Genomic DNA, 15,452 nt, shown 5'->3' on the forward strand with positions numbered 1-15,452 from the left:
CTATCTCCCAAAACATTCTAACAAACAAACTGGCAAAATACGGGTTAGATAAGTGAACAGGGAGGTGGACTGAAAACCAGCTGAATGGACAGGCCCAGAGAGTGCTGATCAGTGGTACAAAGTCCAGCTGGACACCATTCACCAGTGGTGTACTCCAGGAGTCAATCCTGGGGTCACGCAGCTGTCAGGTAGGTCTGCAAAAAAGGACATGGAGATCCTGGTGGGCAGGAAACTGACCATCAGCCACCAATGTATGGTCACGGTAAAGAATGCCAACGGCATCCTGGGCTGCATTAGGAGGAGTGTTGCCATCAGGTTGAGGGAGGTGATCACCTCTGGTGTGCTTTCACCACTGGTAAGGCCATATCTGGAGTCCAGTTCTGGGTTCCCCAGTGCGAGAGAGGCATGGACATGCTAGACAGAGTCCATCAAAGGGCCATGAAGATGATTAAGAGACTGGAGCATCTCTCCTTTGAGGAAAGGCTGAGAGAGCTGGGACTGTTCAGCCTGGAGAACAGAAGGCTCAGAGGGGGATCCTATCGATGTATATAAATACCTGAAGGGACAGAGTGAAGAAGTGGGAGCCAGGCTCTTTCCAGTGGTGCCCAGTGCCAGGACAAGAGGCAATGGGCACAAATTGACATACAGGCAGTTCCATCTGAACACAACAAAACACTTTTTCACCGTGAGGGTGACCAGACACTGGCACATGTTGCCCAGGGAGGGCGTCTCCATCCTTGGGAATATTCAAAACCCAACCAGACACTTCCCTGGGTAGCCGGCCGTACCTGACCTTTCTTGAGAAGGGGGTTGGACCAGGTAATCTCAGGAGGTCCTGCCACATCTTGCCATTGCATCTGAATGAGATGGCAAGAGAGGCCATCGCATTGCCACCTGCCTCAGCAAATCGTTTGTTTCCCCAGTGCCAGAAAATATCTTACCTCAATGGCAGCAAAGAGGGCCTGGTCAGACCACACTTATTAAGGTCCCACATCACAGTACCCCCTATCCTCACCCTCCTGCATGGGCACATTCTCCAAAACAATCCTCTAGTTGAATCAAGGACCTCCCATAGGTTTGTGGCCTCTGAATTTGTCCAGAGCACCCAGACCCTTATCCAACCCACCCCAAACACTGTCAGTGTTACAGATGGGAGATGAACACATGGTGGGGCTGTAACCCAAGAGACCTTAGAGTAACCACGGCACTTGGGCACCCAGATACTCTGTCCTTTGGCCCTAGATAAGGAAGCACAAACCTGTCTTTAACTGGCACTTGGGATCCTTGTGCTTCCCTGTGGGAAGTGAAGACCCAGATCCGGAGGCAGGAGCTGGCCCCAGGAGCTGTCAGGGGTTGCTTTCCCTACCACAGGGCTCTGCATGGGTTGTTCCAGAGATTCCCATGTTACTGCTTGTGAGAGCGGGCCGATGCCAGCGCCCTTGAGTCCTTTCCCCCTTCTCAGAGTCTAGTTCGCTGAGTTAAGGAGTTTAGCTGGCCACATCCAAAGTCAGGTCCATCACTGAAAAGGGCTGTTGTGAAAAAAGCTAGAAGTGAGGGCCTGTTCCTCCTTCCCCTGGAGAGCTGCTTTTAAGCTGCACCTTTACCACTGGCTACCTGGCAGCTGTGAAGCAGCTACATCTGCATGCAGTCTTATTCTGCCCCTGATGGGAACTGCTGACTTGGCCTCCAGGCTTGACCTCAGACCTTCCCTATCTCCACAGACATGCTGGGTCTGTGGTGCCAGCAAGCAATGGACTGTCACTGTCTCCAGACCAGGGTCTTATCCTGACTTTCTACTGAGCATCCTACAGAAAGAGGTCCCTGCTGCCCAGGACCCTGCGGGGCCTCTGGGGTGACAGGATTTGCAAAGGGACACAGGGTGCATCAGAAGGCAGTGGAGGGCTTGGGGAGCACCGGAGGGCATACGGAGGGCTCTGGCATGAAAAGGAAAGCAAATGTAGGACACTGGGATGAACCGCAAAGAAAATGAGGGGCTCTAGGCGGCACCAGAAGGCAAACGGAGGAGTCTGAGGTGTACAGGAGAGAAATCAGAGGCCTCTGAAGGTGCATCTTCTTTTGGGTGCACCAAAAGGTAAATGCAGTGATTCTTAGGGGATAAGAGGACCAAATGGAAGGCTCTGCATTGCACCAGAGGGCAAATAAAAGACCCCAGGGAGCATCGGAGGGCACATCAAAACCGTTCATTCAATTCTGCGTGCATTCAGATCCCCTCCATTCCCCTCCAGGCGCTCCCTATTCCCCCACATGCCACTGTGGGCCCTTCCATTCCTTTCTATGTGTGCTCAGGCTCCCTCTGTTCCCCTCTGTGGACACTCACCCCCCATTCCCTTTTGAGTGCTTGTAGATCCTCTCTGCTCCGCTGCCTGTACCTTGGAACCCCACAGTTCCCACCCATGCATGCTCAGATCCCCTCCACTCCCTTTTGTGCACCCTCCAGACCCTGCCACCCTTTCTGAGTGCCTTACCTCCAAACCATGCCCTCTCTACACACTTTTGAATTCCCTCTGTTCCCTTCTGGGTGCTTCTAGATCCCCTCGGACTCATTCTGTTCACTTCCAAGCACTCTCAGATGCTCTGCATTCCTATCCAGCTGCTTTCATATCCTCTCTGTTCCCCTTGTTGTGCTCTCTTGGAACCCCTCTGTTCTCCTCCTTGCACAAACAGATCCCCTCCATTCCCCCCTTCTACGCTCAAGTGTCCTCCGTTTCCCTCTGTATGCACCCAGATCTCTTCTGTTCCCCTCCTCACATACTCAGATCTCCTCCGTTCCTTTCAGTGTCTGCTTAGTGCTGACTTCTCCCCTCTGTGCACACTCACATCCCTCTTTTCCATGAGAAGTGCCCTCAGATTCCCACTGTTTGCCCTCTGTCGACACTCAGATCCCACCTGTCCCTTCTGTGGGTGCTCAGTTCCTATGGGTTCCACCATCAGATCCCTTCCAGTCCCTCTGTGCATGCTCAATTCCCCTCCATTTTCCGTCCACGCACACTCAGATCCCCCCCATTCTCTCTCTATGCACACAGGGTCAGGCTTTCTGCTTTCCCCTCTGTGCACACTCAGACCTCTCCATTCCCCTCCGTACATGCTCAAATCCCCATTGCTGCCCTCCATCCACCCAGTTTCACTCTGTTCCTGGGCAGATGCTTGCTTTCCTCTGTAACCATCCATCCTGCATGACTAGTCTCCCAAACCCAGTGCCCCAGAGACCACCGCTGTCTCAACTGGCCTACAGAAACCTTTTAGCCCGTGTCTTTCAGCAGGCCCATTCAGCTGCGTCCTTGCAGATCAGGACTGGGGCCCATTGGGGAATTGAGACGTCTCTTGCTTCCCCCAGATGAAGATCACCTCTGCAACAGCCCTCCGCCTGCTCTCAAGCAGTCCAGAAAACGCCAGCCACTCCAAATACTGTCCCAGAACAGTCAGGCTCTCTGGGAGTCTCAGGGCTGCTCTGACTTTGCCACCAAGAGCTAGGCTGGGCTTGCCAACAGCACATGAAACAAGAACCAATTGACCTCACACCCCCTGCTGTAACGGTGGGAGGCGGGGACATCCCCAGTGTTTGCTCTCCACACTGGTTGGTGACTGGCATTCAAGTGTTTATTTACCAAGCTGCACTCTTCAAAGCTCCCAAATATGCTGTTCCCAGGGGAAATTCCATCCAAGGAGCTAAGCACTCACAGAAGAGACCATTCCAAGGACTCTTGCTGGCACAGGGATTATTTTCTTTGCAGCTCAGGAAGCTATGCACCTAGAACCATAGGCACCTTCATCTCAGCTTGTGTTTTCTAAGGGCACAAAGGAAACCCAGCCTGATTTCCTCCTCCAGGAGAAAGGAAGCCGGGAGGGGGGTAGGACCCACTCAGCCCGCCCACTGCAAAGGGCACTACAAATGCCACTGTGAGACCTGCCACTCCACAGCTTTGCGCTCCAGAGGGCATTCCCGGGTGGACGCCATGGGTGAGTACTGGGCTGGGAAGCGGGGTGCTCCTTGCTAGCAATGGAAGGAGCACAGGTAGGGCAGCTCAGAAATAGGGAGAGGTTCTGTGCACTGGTCCTCGCACGCCGAAGGGGAGCAGTGGCGTTGGTGCCCTCTGAGGGCATACTCACCTGCCACCCCTTCGAACACTAGCACCTTGTGCCCTGCCTTCTGGCTCATCGCAGCCAGTCCCCTGCTTCAGGGGCCAGGAGTGAAACTTGGCTCAGTTGGTTGCTGGGTGCTTTGCTCCACCCAAAACTATCGTTTCATGCATGACTTTTCAGGAGCTGGTCAAAGGGAAAAGGCAAGCTTGTCTACCCCTTGGGCAAAAGAGTTGAGGCCTTTTGGCAAGCTTTCCAGCTTGCAGGGACCAGTTTGATGCTTCTCAGCATGCTTGGTGCACTCCTGCATCTCCCATGGTCGTGCAGTGCTGGAGCCGTGGGATTTCCAGCCTCTGTGGAGGGAGGGTCATATTTCATCTTTTCTCCATCTTTTCCCGTTCTAGCAGCCCAGTGCCTTCTGCTCCTTGTTTGTGTGCTGGTCTTGGCTGCCCCAGGCCACTCCATGCCTATACAAACCCTAAACATCTTCAAGAAATCTCCCTCCAACGCTTCGGCGAGTGCTCTGAAGAACACCAGTATGTAGCATCCCGTGGGCTTCACAGTGCTCTCACCAACCCCTTTCAGTTCCTTGGTCTGGGTCAGCCCTGGCTGGTGAACAGCCCCAGCTCATGCTCTGTGCCAGTGGAGGCTTGGTAAAATGACACTTGGGAGAGGGTGTGCTATGATGCCTCGGATCCAAAAAACACTTCCATTGCGTATACAGGCTGGGGAGAGGCGGTATCAGCCCCTGGCTTTGCTCAGATGGGGAGAGGAGCACTGCACTGAACTGCAGTGGGAGGTCCTGCAGCAAGCGAGCTGAAGGCATGGGGAAACCAAACCTGCCAGCATGGGGGGATGCAGTGTTGTGTGCTCATGTATGGCCAGCTCTGGGTGGGGAAGGGCCCTACACCATCCCTAGCCCCGGCCCTGCTCCAGGATGGAGGATGGTGGATGTCAGGAGGTTTACTCGATGCAGGCTGCAGTGCTGCGTGTGTGCATATGTGTCTGTGTGTGCACACCATGCAGACTCATAAGGGTGTCTGTGTGCTTGAAGGGGTCATTTTTCTCCTGTTCTCTCAGTCACAGGCAGGGGCAAGGTCCTCTTCATCTTCCTCCCCAGCGTGACCCTGTTTTAGTGACACAACCCCTTTTTCAGGAGACCCAAAGGAGCCCACTAGCGTCCATATCAGTCTCCTGGCCTGAAACCAGCATAGCCCAGTGGGTCTGGGGACTTTCACTGGGGCTGCCTGCTGTTAGGTGTCCCATATGGAAGAGGAACAGAGGGCTGAGGCCAGCCCACTCTCACCTCCAGCCAAGCACATTCACCTCTCTGGGCTGGGACAGCTGGGTATCCCCCAGGTACTCTGGCCAGATGTCCCTCTATCTCCGACAGGGTGAAACATGGTCTTGTCCTGTTGCAGAGGCTTTCGTTAAATCACCCTCTCTCCTGCCCCAGGTTGGCCCAAGGACTGCAGCAAGGTCCCCGCTGGCAGCCCCAGTGGTGTCTACATCATCCAGCCCACGGGACTGCACCCCATCGTGGTGTACTGTGAAATGAATGAGACGGACGGGGGCTGGACGGTCATCCAGAGGAACCGGCAGAGCACGGAGATCACCTGGGCCGAGTCCTGGAGCACCTACAAGTACGGCTTTGGGAATGTGCACACCGAGTACTGGCTGGGCACCGAGTACATCCATCAGATCTCCAAGCAGAAGGTCTACCAGGTCAGGTTTGTCATCTGGGATGCGGCAAACAACATCAGGTTCGCAGACTACAACCTCTTCAGTGTGGAAGATGAGTCCCACGGCTACCGGCTGAGGCTGGGAACGTACACAGGGACAGCAGAGGATGCTATGAACTCAGACAATCCCAGAAACATGCACAACAACATGAAGTTCTCCACAAAAGATCAGGATCATGACACTTACAGCGGGAACTGTGCCTCCAGCTACGGGGGCGGGTGGTGGTACTCGGCCTGTTACTCTGTACGGCTGAACGTCAAGGGGGCCATAACGTGGGGCAGCCTGTGCAGCGGCAACTGCAAAGGCTCTGCCATCCTCATCAAACCAGCTCCGTACCATTAGTACTCCTTCCCCCTCCTGTCTACACTGGGCACATGGCCAGACCAGTGCCCTGCTGGGGCCTGTTTTCCTGGCTGGCGGGCCGGAGGTCAATAGGGTTGTTCCTGTATCTCAAAAGCCGTTTTCTTTTCCTCTTCTCTTGAGAAGTAGCAAAGCTCCCTGCTTTGTCTCTGGCCTTTCACTTGTGGTGGTTTTTTAAGGGACCATTGTTAGAACAAATCTTTATAAACGCTGCAGTTTCCAAGTATGTTCCTTCTGGGGAGAAAACTGTGCTCAGAAACCTAAAACCCTCCTGATCCAGCAAGGTCTTACTCTCTTTTTGCTTTGTGGGTATAGATGACTTCAGCAGAAAAATATCAGTCATCCCTGGCTAACCTGATCTAAGCTGCTCTAAGTCCAGGCAGGCCATGTACGCACCATATCCCTGCTGTAGTCTGTGTTCATCCTGCAGAATAAAATTGCTTTCAGAACCTGCACAGACATGCACAAATGTCCTTCATTTGTTTGGGAACTTCTTGCAGCTGCTGCCAGTTTCTTGCCAGGAGCAGACCTGAGGCTCCTGGTGCAGTAAGACAGGACTTTCAAAGGGAAAATTTTTCATAAGACTCAAGTGAGGAATTAAAGACAAAACTTTCACTTAAAGAAGAGAGTTGGGTTTCAAGGTGGGGATCTTTCGAGAAGGGAATGCGGTACCACATGGCCAAGAGCAAGCACTGAGGGTCGGAAGGAAGCATCAGCTCAGTTCAGCCCTACCAGCCATGACCTGGAGCTAACCAGAGACAGCAGGCCAGGCCAGCATCATCCTGCCTTGTTAACCCTGTGAATGCTGGCCCAGGCCTTGGGAGGTAACTGGAAGAGTGGACACAGAAAGGGACAACAGCACTGCAAGGGCACACAGCACTGCATGGCTGGGATACCTGAGAGAGGGTTAATAGCTGAGGCAGCCTGACATGGCAGGGATCCCAGAAGTTCAAGAGGCCTGGACCAGCTTGGGTCCATATGGGCTTGCGCCAGTGTGGTGATGTCTCTGTGCACTGGATAGCTCAACAGCGGACCTGGTACCTGTGATGTGGTCTCCCGGTGCTGAGCAGAGGGAAATGATGTCGTGCTGGCTGCGCTCTTGCTAAGACAGCCCAGGATGCAGTTCACCTTCAACACTGCAAGGGTGCATCGTTGACTCCTGGGCAAATTGCTGTTTACCAGGAACCCCAAGCCCTTTTCTGCCAAGCCTCTCCCCTCCAGTTAGGTTGTACATCCAGGCTGGAGTGCAAATGACTTTTTAAACCAGCAGACATATCTCTCAGTCCAGAAGTGCTACTCCCAAGTCAGTTCAAACTGGGAAGCCTTTTTTCAACCAGCAGCACCCTCATACATTCACCTCCCCACACATCAGGGCTGCAGGCCCACAGATGCCTCCAGGGCAGCCAAGGCTGCCTGCGCAGTCTCTTCAGGAAGACGGCACTGCCATAGCTCTGCAGGGTGCCCTGGGACCTCAGTCACAGATCTTGGCCTGAGAGTCCCAAGTTGTTCAGGATTCACAGCCACAAGCCTTCCTCGAGCTCAGGTTTTCTTCCAAAGGCAGAGGAGAGGAACCATGGCTTCCTTCAAGCCACAGTTCAAACTTCCCTCCATTGCAAAAAGATCCATAGCCACATTCCCCCTCTGCAGCAGAGTACGATGGGACTGACTTACTCACATCTCTCACGGCCTCAGGGAGCCCACCACCCTCTCCACACTCCAATCCGTGGTGGTTTCTTCCCTTTCCCAGCACAGAGCAACCACCCAGCCATGGACAGGGGCAAACTATGGGCGAGGGTTTTGCAAGCTACTGGGCTTTGCTGGCCCTGTTGGCAAATCATAGCCTTACAGCCACAGTTCAGTGCACAGTGGCTGGAAAAAGCCATTGGAAGCAATATTGTGTCCACAGACCTAAGAACCAAACCACGGACAGAATTAGGTACAATAGCTGTACTCAGCTGTGTACAGCAACTGTACTGAAGGGAGAAAAGCTCATGTTGCAGGCTGATGTTGGGGACAGTCAGCAGCAGGGAGAGTCGGTGTCAGGCCTTTCACCACAGAACATTGAAATATTTCAGAGAAAAAAAAGAAAAATCAGCACAAAACCCCTGCATGCCGCACCAGCTCTGCACCAGCTCAGCCGGGGAGCAGAGTCAGCTCCACAGCTGACCTGGCCCAGCACTGCCTGAGCAAACCATCTTGAATCCAGCAGCCACCACGCCAGTCCTGGGGGAGGTGAGCTCTGCATTTCCCAGGGAGATCTGGCATCCCTTAGGCAGGTGCGTCTCCTTGCCCAAGAGAAGACCTGCACAATACACCTACTTTCCCCCAGGTCCACCACCCCAGAGGCTGGACAGAGTGATCCCCGCACACTTATGTGCAGTGTCGCGGCGGCAGGTAGACACAAGGCAGCAAAGTTTGGCTCCAGGGTTTATTGCAGCTGATTTCTCCCACCGTGGGTAGCAGAGCTGTGGGGTGTATGGGGCCCGGGGAGGGAGCAGGGCCTGAGCAAAGCAGGGATGCACTGATTGCACAGGGAAGGGAACTTGCACTGTCTCCCCCTCCCCGGGACAGGAGTGAGCGCACCCACCCCAAACCAGTGCCTGCGTCCCAGTGCCAGCCAGCACCGTGGCACTGGGCAAAGCTGCCCGCGTGCCCGGGCTCCAGGCAATTGCTCCTGAGCCCCAGAGCCGCTGTGTTTCAGCTGGTGATGGTGCAGGAGATGCAGGCAGCGCAGGACATGCGCCGGGGCTGGCACGGGGCTGCCGGCAGGCACTGGAATGGGGCACTGAGCTGGGGACGGTGGCACTCCCGCAAACTCCCGGGAGGCTGGGCACTGCGGCACGGTCAGCACACATCTGTGGGTTTGACCAGGATGAGGGAGGATGAGCAGTCGCCATTATCGCAGAATCCTGGCCAAAGGATGTGTTTTTTGGCATTCAGCAGGACGTTCTGGCACCTGTCATACCACCAGCCCCCGTAGCTGTTGGCGCAGTTCCCGCTGTACTGGTCCTGGTCCTTGTCGGTTGTGCTGAACTTCATGTTGTCGTGTATGCCCCCCTTCTTGGGGTGATAGCTGGTCAGATAGTCATCCCCATCACCTGAAAATCGGCCCAGCCTCAGCGGGTACCCGCTAGCCTCACTCTCCACCCTGAAGATGTCGTACTCGGCGTAATGGGTGATGTTGGCTTTATTCCGTACAATGAAGCGGACCTTGTAGGTGCCCTGCTGTGTCAGCAGGTGCAGGTACTCAGTGCCCATCCAGTGATCACCCTGCACGTTCCCGAAGCCATACTTGTAGGTGGTCCAGGATTGCTTCCACGTGAGCTCAGTGTCATGAGAGTTTCTCTGGACGACAGTCCAGCCCTTGCCTTCGGTGTCCATGTCGCACCACACCACCCGTGGGGGAGATCCTGCCGGCTGGATGACATACACCCCGCTGGGGCTGGTCTTGCGGAGATGGCTGCAATCTGCAGGGAACCCTGTGACAGCAGCAGTGGCAAACAGAGGGTGGGGTGGGAGAGAGAAGGATGACTTGAGTCTGTCAGGGCAACAAGAAGCTTCTGTAGCGGAGTAAGGACTCAGGACAAAAAGGGCTGGTTTTATCTGTGGTCTACTCCACAGTGTAGAGTAGCTTTCCTACTGGCTCATCCACAGGGCTAGTCTTAGAAGGTCTCTAAGACAGTGGCTCTGGTAAGAGCCCGAGGCTCTATTTCTCATGACTTGCTATTTCGTTTGGAGCCTTCTAATGCATCTGGGCAAGAAAAGAGGGGAAAAAATTGCCCAGATGCCAGTGATATCCTCCAAGTATATCTGACCCTCACACAAGGCCCTTGATATATTGAGCTGCAGCTCTTGCAAGGATCGGAAGTGTCCAAAATGCTCCACTGGATGAGGATATGTAATAAAAATTTATGTTTTCCCTGGGGGTCATGACATTGCAAAAGGAGGCTAAGTTCTACCTTGATCTCATAGGGATCTCTTCCCCCAGCTTGTTGTAGTTTATCTGTGAGCAGGACTGATTTGTCATGACTTACTTGCCAAACTAATTTGCTGTCTAGTTTGTTTTTCTTGTTTTGTGTCTGATGAGGGACAATTTGCTGTGGGTAACTCCAATTCAGCCCATGAAATTCTGTTTTTCTCGGGCACACGGGTCTTGCAGGGAGTGTAACCCTCCCTTGCAGGGAGGAAGGGAGTACTCCTAATCCAACAAGAGCTAAAAAATAAAAAAAAAATTGCTGGGAAGATCTCTCCTAGAACTGAAGTGCAAAAAGACACAAGCACCACAGAGCAATCCTGCCAAGTTATGGTGTTGGGGCAGAAACCCCTTGGTTTCAGCATGGAGCCACCAAGGGGGTGAGGATGGCTGGACAGGTGTCGGGCTGCTTACCTTACAAGCCATGGCCCAGGGGTTTGTTTGTGAAGAGTTCTTGTGTTGTGCATCAGCCTGGGTGCATGCTGGCCTTCCTAGCACTTAGCAGACCCGAGAGTCAGTCTAAGCTGACTAGGGAGACTCTTTCTTGCTCTGTGCCTTGGTGCCCAGCCAGTGCCCCCCACCCACTCCGTACTCACCACCCCGGGAGCTGGCAGTGGGTGCTGCTGGGCCAGCACTTGCACAGAGGAGAAGCATTGCCACCACTGTGGGTAGGAGGACAAGGTCCCCACGGAGCCAACTTGTCCCAGCCTGGAGCCCTAGGGAGAAAAGGGCCCAGAACCATTAGGATCCCTGGGCAGCCCCCTCTGCCCCTGCCAACAGCCCCTGGGGAGCTCGGACCAGGGAAGGCGAGCCACGGGGCACAGGCAGGAGCAGGGGGCTCCCAGGGTGGTGGGAGGCTCTGCCTCTGCAGCGCTGAAGTAAGGTGAGAAATAGCTTTGTCACTCTCCTGATCAGCCCCTTCTCTGCACCAGATAGCAACCTGCAGATCTGTTCTCAGAACCTACAGCCCAAGAGTACCCAAGAGAGGACAATGACACAGCTAGATCTGGGGAGAGTAGTTTGCCAGGGGGGAGGGATCACAACAGTTCTTTTTGGAGTAATCATGCTTAAGCCACTCCAGCCCAATGACAGCTAGCAGGAAACCAGATCCAAAGGATGGGTCCTATTGCACAGATACCAGCTCCCAAGCAGACAGGAGGAAGTCTCCTGGGCCCACACAATGACACAAGCCCAAACCCTCTGTGCTGGCCCCCAGCACACCCCTACACTCTGCACAAGCTCAGTTACCAGGGGAGATGCTATCATGCCTGGGGAAAGACCCCTGTGCAACCACATGTGCCACATGCATTGGTCAGGAAGGGAAAGGACCGAGTTGAAATCTAGGTCTCCACATTAACCTTCCTTGACAGGACATGGGAAGACAGGGCATAGGTAGCCTGGGGAAAGCATAGGCTGGCACCAAGCATGTGTATCGTTTGGTGCTTTGGTCTTGCACCCTTTCTGCTACCAGGGTGCCTGGCAGCATGCATATCACCCCGGCAAGATCATGGCTGCTGTCCTGCTAATCATCTTATGCCTTTGTATACTCACCCCAGTCAGGTCTTGTTTGAGCCCAGCACCACACATGAATGCAGTGTGCTGCTGGGAAGATAACTCACCCATCACAACAGCACGGCTGAGCAGAGAGCAGGAACCCAGTGGTGCACCCTCCCGTGCCGAGCTTTCCACCATGACTTTATAGGCACTGCACACACCCACTTGTGTTCACACTTGTTATTTGTAGAGGCACAAGGAGGCCCTTGCAGATTGCGACTCGAGCAGTTTTCAGATCCCATGACAACACGGCTAAACCCCCTGAGGGGAGGGAGGCATGCCCTTCCAGATGGAGAAGTACAAAATAATCCCCTTTTCAATTATTGACTCTCTCAGCTACAGAAACACTACATGTGAATTGCCCACTTGGAGCAAATTCTGGAGAGCCATGATCAAACTGAAGTGGAGAGACCCAGCTTTTTAAGGACATACACACAGAAACTAGTAAAGGAGGAGAGATTAGGTGACCTTGGAAAGATGAGGATAGGTCCTCAAGAGACGTGCCTGCTTGCTAACTCTCCACTGGCAGGTTTCAGGATCAATGAGTTAATTCATTGGGCTGGAACCAGTGTCCAGCAGCCAGAAGTCACTGCATACACAATGTCCCCTGGCACCCCAATCTGCATGCTCTGAGTAGAGGGCAACGGTTCCAGGTAACAAGCAGGTGCCTGTAGGTCCCTTTGCCATTCTCCTTCCCAATCCCTGTCTTTGGCCTGGTGAGACCCTGCAGATCCGCCCCGCCCCCCCCCCCCCCAGCCCCAGCAATGTCGACCAGGGGTTGCTCCCTCTACAGGAGCAAAATGCTCTCAGGACATATTGTTTGGGAGCGCTGTTCTTGGTGCCAGAAGGTGCAGATAGCTTCATCGGTTTGTCAAGCCAATTTTAAGAGGATAAAGTTGTGGCCCTTCTACTTTCTTCTGTTGGTTTCAGTGGCCTACTGACCAGATGCCTTCTTCATGGCACAGCTCTAAACTTGATGTTCACAGCAAGCCAGTGCCAAGGGGAGGCTCCCACCAAACTTTCTGTACTGCAGGAGCCCACATCAGGCAGTGCAACTTGCAGGTCTGGATGGACAGCGGCATCCAGACCTCTCCAAGGTAAGGGATCCCTGGATCAACTTCTGTCTGCACTCTTAGATCTCACCCCTGCTTGCTTGGTTAGAGGTTGGGAGCCCTTGTCTGCAGCCTCATTTGGCTTGGGAGAATCATAAAAGCAGCACTCCCAAGTCTACGGAGGGAGGAGGGCCCAATGTGCCCTAGGAAGAAGGACCCCAGGCAGAGGGGCCATGTCCCCTTCCTCTGGGGGCAAGGGAATTGGGTGACCTGGGGGCTCCCATGGGCTACTGCCAGAGCTAACACCAGCACTGAGCAATGCAATGCCTCGGGGCATAGTGGGGTGCCTGTGCCAGGGCTGCCAGGAAGGCTGCTGCTGGTGAGCCACCACTGGGACCACTGCTGGCAACAGGGCTGCCAGATGCAGTGGGAACAAGGGCCCATGGAGAGGAAGGCCTCCCCTGCCCCTGTGTGCAGCAGGCTGCACAGGGCTGCTCCAAATAGATGCAAATGGTGTTTCCTTCAAAGAAACTGTGTCAACAGGACAGCTTATCTACAGTCCAGCAGAGACCCTGGTTCTGACTTTAGCTCAAATATTCCAGGTGTCTTCAAAGCTATCAAACAAAGGTTTTCTAAACCATGCTGACGTGGGACCTCTTTCTAAGAAGGCAGCTGCGAGAGGATCTCTGAGCAGATACAGGCTGGAAGCAGAGCTGAGGACAACAACCAGTGGTTGCACTCCAGAGAGGCAGAGCAGGGGACACCGTGCAGGACTCAAGGGAGGAGAAGGAAGGCGTGAGCCAGCAATCTGGGAGCAGAAAAGGATGGCTGCTCCCCATGGGCGGGCAAGTCAGAAGCCAAGGTTGAACACCGAGGAGGCAATGCCCTTTCTGGTGGAGCTCTGTCCTGCCGGGTCCAAGCACAGAGGCAGAGCTGAGTGTTGGCAACAGCTCCAAGCAAGGCAAGCAGTCAGCTGGCCCAAGATCCTGGACAAAAGGACACAGTGCAAAGGGCAGGGCTGGAGATAAGCTACGACATGGATCTGAGTGGTCCATCCAGGAAATAAGCTATCTGCAGTGCAGGTCTAAGATCCATCCAGAAAGTAAGGCCAGAGAGGGGACTGGAGGCCAGTATTCATACAGTGTGGCTTAGGTTAGGACTGAAGGCCCAGGGCCGAGCTGAAACAGGCCTCGTGGGCCTAGATGAAGGTCCCAGGTGGGACTGGCCACCAGCCATTAAGGCTTACTGGTGCAGTCAGGGCCATGACAGTAGCAGTTAATCCTGAAAGAGCAAATCACACCAGCCTGGCTGGCTGTATGGGTCCCTCATGCTCCATAGGCCCTCAGGCTTTTGCTACAGCTCTTTCAGCTTACAAAGTGGCTTCTCAAAGCACATTCTGCTGCGGCCAGCTCTGCATCTTGCACAAGGCCTGGCACCATGGCTGTGCTCCTGCAGAAATACAGATGCATAAGGGTTGGGGAGGGGGCTCTTCAGAGAACCAGAGAAACACAGGGTAACCAAGACCAGGAGGACCTCCGAATGTCTCTGGTCTGATCTCGAGGCCAAAGCAGGGACAACTTAGAATGGGTTGCTTAGGGTTATGTCTAGATCAGTTGTGAATATGTCAAGGAATGGAGGTCCCACAGCTTCTCTTTTTTCTTTTTTCAGTCTTTGAACACCCTCAAGCTGATTTTTTTTTAATCTAATTCTGATTTCCCTCCTTTCCCTTATGTTCATTGCCTGTCATCCTATCCCCGTGCATCTCCAAGAACAGTCGTAGAATCACAGGGTGATAGAATAATTTAGGTTGGGAGGGACCTCTGGAGGCCATCTAATCCAACCCCTGCTCAAAGCAGATCTAAAAAAATCAGGTCCTTGTCCAGTCAAGTCTTGAACACCTCTAAGGACAGAAATCCCACAGTCTCTCTCTGGGCACCTGTTCCAGTATTTGACCAACCTCATGTTAAAAAAAAAAAGCCCCTATTTCTAACAGGAATTTCCATGTTCCGACTTAGATCCATTGCTTCTCATCCCACCACCATGCACCTCCTTGAACAGTCTGGCTCCATGTTCTCTGTACCCTCCCACAAGATATTTGTAGTTAGCAATAAGATAATAATAAGATAATAGCAATAATTTGCCTGCTCTTCTCCAGGTGGAGCAAGCCCAGTTCTCTCAGATTCTCCTGACATGTCCTGAGCTCCAGGCCCCTGACCAGTCTGGTGGCCTCTGCTGGACTTGCTCCAGTCAGTCAACAGGTTTCTTGTAATGAGGGATCCAAAATGAGACACAGTGCTCTGAGGAGCCTGACTCCATCTGCTCTCCACCCTCCCACCAGGTAGCTGTAGGCAGCAACAAGATCCCATCTCAGCCTTCCCTTCTCCAGGCTGAACAAGCCCATCTTTCTCAGCCTGTCCACATATATCATGTGCTCCTGCCTCGACTGTCTTGGTGGTCTTGGCTGGACTCCTTCTGGAGCTTTAGTTGCTGTTGTGTATGGGGGAGCCCCACACAGGACACAGCCCTCTGGCTGTCGTCTCACACGTGGGAGTGAATAATCCCTTTCCTCACCCTCCTGGCTGCATTTTTCCAGATGCAGCCCAGGATGCAGCAATAAACAGATCTGTGCCATAACTGTGGCTCTTTCAATATCAGACATGTACAGAGCAGGA

The 15,452-nt window shown here is 53.7% G+C and overlaps 2 protein-coding genes across 4 annotated transcripts; one reads left to right on the forward strand and one right to left on the reverse strand.

Annotated features, from left to right (window-relative positions):
• Nucleotides 1–3,701: 3,701 nt before the first annotated feature.
• Nucleotides 3,702–6,656, forward strand: LOC104012486 (fibrinogen-like protein 1-like protein). Of its 3 annotated transcripts, none has more exons than XM_087751907.1 (3): nucleotides 3,702–3,978; nucleotides 4,506–4,634; nucleotides 5,555–6,656. In XM_087751907.1, the coding sequence occupies exons 1-3, from the start codon at nucleotides 3,975–3,977 to the stop codon at nucleotides 6,181–6,183; spliced, it is 762 nt and encodes a 253-aa protein (XP_087608033.1). In that variant the 5' UTR covers nucleotides 3,702–3,974; the 3' UTR covers nucleotides 6,184–6,656. The 3 variants fall into 3 exon arrangements, with proteins under 3 accessions (XP_087608033.1, XP_087608032.1, XP_009463136.1); XM_087751906.1 differs by having other exon boundaries at nucleotides 3,704–3,978; nucleotides 4,503–4,634; XM_009464861.2 differs by lacking the exon at nucleotides 4,506–4,634 and having other exon boundaries at nucleotides 3,705–3,978.
• A 2,252-nt stretch (nucleotides 6,657–8,908) lies between these two features.
• On the reverse strand, nucleotides 8,909–11,934 carry LOC104012485 (fibrinogen-like protein 1-like protein). Its single transcript, XM_009464860.2, has 3 exons — nucleotides 11,794–11,934; nucleotides 10,771–10,890; nucleotides 8,909–9,680 (listed from the first exon to the last, which is right to left on the reverse strand). Exons 1-3 carry the CDS (start codon nucleotides 11,864–11,866, stop codon nucleotides 9,046–9,048), a joined length of 828 nt encoding a protein of 275 aa, XP_009463135.2. The 5' UTR covers nucleotides 11,867–11,934; the 3' UTR covers nucleotides 8,909–9,045.
• Between the last annotated feature and the right edge of the window lie 3,518 nt (nucleotides 11,935–15,452).

Source organism: Nipponia nippon, unplaced genomic scaffold (genome assembly GCF_047370975.1).
Source record: "Nipponia nippon isolate SJK-2023a ecotype South Korea unplaced genomic scaffold, ASM4737097v1 scaffold_15, whole genome shotgun sequence".
In the NCBI taxonomy this organism is placed as follows: domain Eukaryota; kingdom Metazoa; phylum Chordata; class Aves; order Pelecaniformes; family Threskiornithidae; genus Nipponia; species Nipponia nippon.